This window comes from Octodon degus, unplaced genomic scaffold, assembly GCF_000260255.1.
Source record: "Octodon degus isolate 3935 unplaced genomic scaffold, OctDeg1.0 scaffold00015, whole genome shotgun sequence".
Taxonomy (NCBI): domain Eukaryota; kingdom Metazoa; phylum Chordata; class Mammalia; order Rodentia; family Octodontidae; genus Octodon; species Octodon degus.
Window position 1 is genome coordinate 17,621,716 of NW_004524591.1, and position 6,363 is coordinate 17,628,078.

General features: G+C 45.9%; 1 protein-coding gene and 1 pseudogene across 1 annotated transcript; both read left to right on the forward strand.

Moving 5' to 3' along the window:
* The first annotated feature begins 3,970 nt into the window (after nucleotides 1-3,970).
* Nucleotides 3,971-4,875, forward strand: LOC101586186 (ferritin light chain-like). Its single transcript, XM_004626498.2, has 2 exons — nucleotides 3,971-4,289; nucleotides 4,494-4,875. The coding sequence occupies exons 1-2, from the start codon at nucleotides 4,070-4,072 to the stop codon at nucleotides 4,799-4,801; spliced, it is 528 nt and encodes a 175-aa protein (XP_004626555.1). The 5' UTR covers nucleotides 3,971-4,069; the 3' UTR covers nucleotides 4,802-4,875.
* Nucleotides 4,876-5,473: 598 nt separating this feature from the next.
* Nucleotides 5,474-6,130, forward strand: LOC101564529 (annotated as a pseudogene).
* Nucleotides 6,131-6,363: the final 233 nt, after the last annotated feature.

Below are 6,363 nucleotides of genomic sequence, written 5' to 3' on the forward strand. Positions count from 1 at the left end.
TCAGACAATGAATTTGTTTACCAAACTGAATGTGGTCATTCAATGAATTTGCTTATCAAACTCAATGTGGTTCCAGGGTATAAAACCCCTTCCTGCTTCCTGGGCCGCCGCCTTTTGGTCCTCTCCTGCGTGAGAGCAGACTGGGGGGCCCTGAGCTCAGTAATAAACAGCTTTCCAAATTTCAACCTGGCTGATCTGGTTCCTATTCTGAGTGACCCATAACACTTTATAGTACTCTTTTCTTAAAAATAGGTATTTCTTTACAAAAATTTTCCTCCTGTGAAAAGAATCCTCCTAGGATTACAAAGAAAGACACGGGGCTGGTGAGATGGCTCAGTGGTCTAAAGCACCTACTTGGAACAAGCTTAGCAAAAACCACAGGGACCATGGTTCAATCCCCCAGCACCACATGCCAGCCAGTCCCTCCCCCTGGTGGGCTGAGCTGGCCACACATACACACACACATAATAAATAAATAAATGTAAAAAAAAAACAAAGACACAAGAAGAGCAGGTAAAAATTGGGGGGGGGGTGCAACGAGATAGCTCAGCGGACTAAGAGCCTGCTTAAGTGAGCACAGGGATTGGAGTTTGATCCCCAGCACCGCATGCCGCACCAGTCCTGCCCCCAGGTGTGCTGAGCTGGTCACTGGCTATTGTAATGGTCTTGCAAAGGAGATAGATTTTTTTTTTCTTCTTCTTTTTTTTTTTTTTGGTGGAACCGGGGATCAAACTCAGGCCCTTGCGCTTGCCAGAGAAGCGCTTATTCAACTGAGCCATCTCCCTGGCCCCCAGGAAATAGTTTTGAGAGTGATTCTATTTGCTTGAGCATGATCAGGGGGTGAATCATATTTTATATACCCTGTTATATAGTCTCCCTGCATAAGCCCTAAACTGATACATAAATTTTAAAGATTTTCAGAGACCATGTCTCAAAAGCATGATTATTTTCCTTTTTAGTAAATTTTGGTATTTGAAGGTACTTGCAGATATTATATTTGAGAAGGTAGAACCTGTCTGTCACAGTTTCAATTTTTTTTTTTAACATTTTTTTAGTGTGTGTGTGTGTGTGTGTGTGTGTGGCCAGCTCAGCCCACCAGGGGGCGCAGCTGGCTGGCATGTGGTGCTGGGGGATCGAACCGTGGTCCCTGTACTTTGCCAAGCTTGTTCCAAGTAGGTGCCTTAGACCACTGAGCCATCTCTCCAGCCCTGTCACAGTTTCAAAAATGGGAACACAAAATATTTATAATTGAATTGTATCTGAAGCAGATGGCATATCTAACTTCATATTATGTTTATTTAACTGAATTAAGAGTTGGAGAAATCAATATACACTCATGCTCAATGTAGGTACACATAGTTATGTACAGAAATATTTATCAATATGTGATGGACACAGGTTAGTGTGCACATACATAGCTCCTTACTCCATCATCTGAAGAAAAGTATCGCATTGAGGCTCCAATAGCAATGAACACACCTAGCTTTATGTGTTTCCTAGTTTCTCTGTTTACTTTCAATTGTGGTGGTCAATAATTATCCAATCAATATAGATTACAGAAAGTTATTAAATGGATTTGATTATATGACAAACATTTGTTGTTTCTGCCAATAATTATAATTATACAGCCTTACTCATATTTATAGTTATTTTATTTACTATGTGGTTTTCAATATATAAATTCAGTCTAACCATTTAATCAAATTAATTATATTCAAACTAGCACACCAATTTTATGTTCCTATGGCATATCATCTGTATCAGTCAGACTTTCATTAGAGAAGCATATAACACAAGATATACAAATGTAGAAGAAATTATAAGACCTGCTTAAAATGTAAGGTCAGCTACAGAGTTGGATGAGGAAATGTGCAGAGGGTGTCCTCACACTGAAGAGTGAAGAATCCAGACAAGGTCTGGAGCTCACTGCAATATTTCACACAAGTCCATACCAGAAGGTCGATGGGTCTGTGACAGAAGGCTGATGAGTCTACGCCAGAAGGGTCAAGACTCCAAAATGTAAACCAAACAGACTGAACTAGAGGCCAGGAGACAATGTCCAAACTGAAGGCAAAGACTAGAGCTCCTTCAAAGAACAGAAGTCTATCTATCCTTCCTGATTTCCCTTTTGTACCATCTGGGCAATGAGTCACCCTAGGGTGAATCCTCTACACACTAGAGTATAGAATTGCTAAGCCAATTTAGTTAAGCTTCTAAACTTCTCAAGTTGACAAAATCAATCAACCACTAAATCCCCCCCCCATTAACTTGACAACCACATTTCTTTAATCCAGTTTCCAGATACAAAGACATGCATATAATTGCAGCTATGATGTTATAACTGTCCTGAAAAAAAAAAAAAAAAAAAAAAAAAAAAAAAAAAAACAGAAATGCACTAATCCCTTCACCAGAAAAGTAGGTAAGTTTTCTTTGGTTGATGCTTACGCTTATCATTTCATCACTTCAACATTATAACACAAGTTTAATGATCCTTAAGAACCAGTATTAAGGGCTGAGGAGATAGCTCAGCAGTCTAAGTGCCTGCCTGGCGAGTGTAAAGACCTGAGTTCGATTCCTGGTACCACATGCCAGACTAGCCCCAGAACCCCAGTCATGCTGTGCTACCTGGAAACTGGGTGTGACAGCATGCCTACAATCTCAGTGCTGGGGAGGCTGAGACAGAAGGATCACAATGAGTCTGAACTGCATAGTAAGACCCTGTAACAAAGAAATATATGAATAAAATTTTTTAAAACAGAACCAGTATTAAGTCTATCTACATTGTATTATATTAGAACAATATTAGGGGAGAAAAAGTACAATTACAACCCTCTTTTCTATAGCTGATTAGAGGGTCATAGCTGGGGTTTTTTTTGTTTGTTTTGCGGAACTAGGGACTGAACTCAGGTACTTGTGCTTGCCAGGCAAACACTCATTCTATTGAGCTATCTCCCCGGCCCAAAATTTTGGTCCTCAGTTTTTTGTTTGCTTGTTTTGCTTTGCTTTGCTTTTTTGTGGGACTAAGGATTGAACTCAGCCCCTTGCGCATGCCAGGCAAGCGCTTATTCTACTAAGCTATCTTCCGCATAGCTGGTATTTAGAACTACCTTCTTCCATTACTCATTCTGTATTCCCTTGGCCTTCATCAAGCACCTCAGCATGTCTTTATTCTTTCCCTGTTGGAGTGACCCACACCTTCCTTCCTGAAGGCTCTGGACCATTTGTCATTGTGCCTATCTTGGGTTGCTGTAGTTTCTCATTGACTTTAATAACAGGACAGGGATTGGTGAGATGGCTCAGTGGACTAAAGCACTTGCTTAGGCAAGTGTAGGGACCACGGTTCAATCCCTGGCACTACATGCCGCTCCAGCCCCGCCCACAAGGCAGGCTGAGCCGGCCACAAAGAGAAAAAAAAAGTAATAACAGGGCATGGTAATACTGTGAGGCACACTAAGAGATCTCCTAAATTCCATGAATATTCTGCCTTTCATCCATTGTAGAGTAGTAGTCCAGTTTCCCCTTGACAGTCTCAGTCAATCACCCCTGATGACACTGTGACTCCCTTTTTATCTTGTTTCCTCAGAGGCATGAAGAGACCAGAATGACTAGGAGAAGACTTACCTTCCATTTCAATGGAATCATTGTTGTGCTTCCTGGTACAAGCCTTCCTCACTGTAGAACTAAGACTTCTAATCTAGCAGAATGTAAGATTATGGGGACAGGAAGCAAAAACTTGGCTAGTGGCTCACTAGGGGTAATGTGATATACGAGTGATATCATTCTTGCTTCCACCCCTTGATTCCTGGACCCATGAATCCTGGGTATGGGAGACACAGTACTATATAGTGAATGCTGATTTAAAGCATATATAGTGAGCGGTGCGTCCGGAGGTCCCGCGGATCTGTTTTTGCTTCAACAATGTTTGGACAGAACAGACCCAGGGACTCCTCTTTTATCTTCCCATCCACCTTCCAGGTACAAGTTTCGGGACCATCTTCTCGCTTATCGCCTCCTTCCAGGACCGGACAACACCGTTCTTTTGTGGGTAGCTCCTTATTGCTGATCAGCCATGACCTCTCAGATTTGTCAGAATTATTCCACCGAGGTGGAGGCTGCTGTCAACCGCTTGGTGAACCTGCACCTGCGGGCCTCCTACACCTACCTTTCTCTGGGCTACTACTTTGACCGAGATGATGTGGCTCTGGAGGGCGTGGGCCACTTCTTCCGTGAGCTGGCCAAGAAGAAACGCGAGGGAGCCGAGCATCTCCTGAAGATGCAAAACCGGCGCAGTGGCCGTGTACTCTTTTTTTTTTTTTATTTATTTATTTATTTATGTGTGTGTGTGTGTGTGTGTGTGTGTGTGTGTGTGGCCAGCTCAGCCCACCAGGGGGCAGGGCTGTCTGGCATGTGGTGCTGGGGGATTGAACCGCGGTCCCTGTGTTTGTTAAGCTTGTTCTAAGTAGGTGCTTTAGACCACTGAGCCATCTCACCAGCCCCTCGTGTACTCTTTCAAGACGTGCAGAAACCATCTGAAGATGAGTGGGGTGAAACCTTGGACGCCATGGAAGCTGCCCTGGCCCTGGAGAAGAACCTGAACCAAGCTCTTCTGGACCTTCATGCCTTGGGCTCTGCCAAGACTGACCCCCATATCTGTGATTTCCTGGAGAATCACTTCCTAGATGAGGAGGTGAAGCTCATCAAGAAGATCGGTGACCACCTCACCAACCTCCGCAGGCTGGCAGGCCCCCAGGCTGGGCTGGGCGAGTACCTCTTTGAAAGGCTCACCCTTAAACACGACTAGGAGGTCAGAGCCTGGCAGTCTCTGAGGGGCTCCTGCATCACCCGGCGTAAGGGCTTTGCCTAACCCTCTCCCTCCAGATACTAGGCAGCTTTCTCACCTTTCTGGGGGCCCCGCCCAAATCTTGGACCAAAAGAAAATAAACCCTTTTGCAGCAAAAAAAAAAAAAAAAAAAAAAAAAAGCGTATATAGCCTTCTAACATACCTTACCTCATCCCTGCAAGCTATTACCACCTAGCTGACACTGTAGCTGTCTTCTAAATACCATCCCATTTTTCTGTCAACCCAAAGTCTATGGTGGGCCTGGATTCATGAGAAGCTTGGCCTTTTGTCTCCATCCTGCCTGCTTAGGCCTCCTCTTCAAGCACCATGCAGGTTCTAGCTGCTCTCCTGCAATTAGTGATGTCTGTCCTCACCTTACAAGTAAGTAACCTGAAATGACCAATCCACTTTTGGTTTGTGCCTTTGCTTTCTTCAGCCCTTTACTATCTACAAAACCAACCTCTTCTGTTAAACCTATGGCAACACTTACCCTTTGTGGACTAGAGTCTTGCCTAATTCTAGAATCAAAAATTATGTCAACAAAAATCTTGGAGCCTTTTGTCCTGGGGTCTGGCCCACAGTGGGAGTCCCTTTCTCTCCCACAGTTGCAAGGGTCCTGCTCTGGCCTTGGTGATGGCAGTGAAGGGAGCTGGAGCAGAGGAGAAGCAGCTGGAGAACCACCAAGGGAGCGCCTAGTGCAGCTCTCCAGCCCCAAAGTGGTGGCCATGCAGGAGGACGTGCTCTACCACTTCTGCTGCAGCACCAGCTCCGCCGACCTCCTGGCCATGTTCGGGGACGTGAAGTTTGTGGGGGTGGGGGAGAACCCCGTCTCGGATGCTCACCTTCATCAGATACGTGGCCACAGAGCTGGGCCTCAGCTATACCGGGAATGAGTACCCCAACATCTGCTCAGGGAATGACCGCTACGCTGTGTACAAAGTGGGACCGGTGCTGTCTGTGAGCCAAGGCATGGGGATCCCCTCGATCACCATCATGTTGCACAAGCTCACCAAGCTGCTGTCCCATACCAGGTGCACCGATGTCACCATCAGCCACATCAGCAACCTCCGGTGGGATGCCTGCTCCGGGGACCTCGGTGAGTTCTCCACGGTGGTGGGCAACACCATGTGCACTCTGGACTTCTACGAGGCCACCGTGGTGTGTGTCACCCTCCTGGACCAGCTAAAAGGGGACCAGATCAGCAGCCCTCACGAGGTGCTGGCCAAGTACCAGCAGTGGCCACAGCGCCCAGTGGGCCACTTCATCAGGAAGAGCCTGGGGCAGGCCTGAGCGCCCCTCTCCCCTCCTGGTCCCCGTCACCCAGCTCCCTGCCCATGACACTGCTGTCCAGGTCCCCCTGGCGTCCCCCAGAGCACACTGCACATGAGGATCTGGGGAACAGTTTGCTGTTCAGAGAGGAATCCTCACCCATCACCCACAAGAGACATCATCTTTTAAAATCTTCTTTAGCATGTTTCAGCGACTTTATCTTGCTTTCGAGATTTTTTATTTTTCCAGAACTT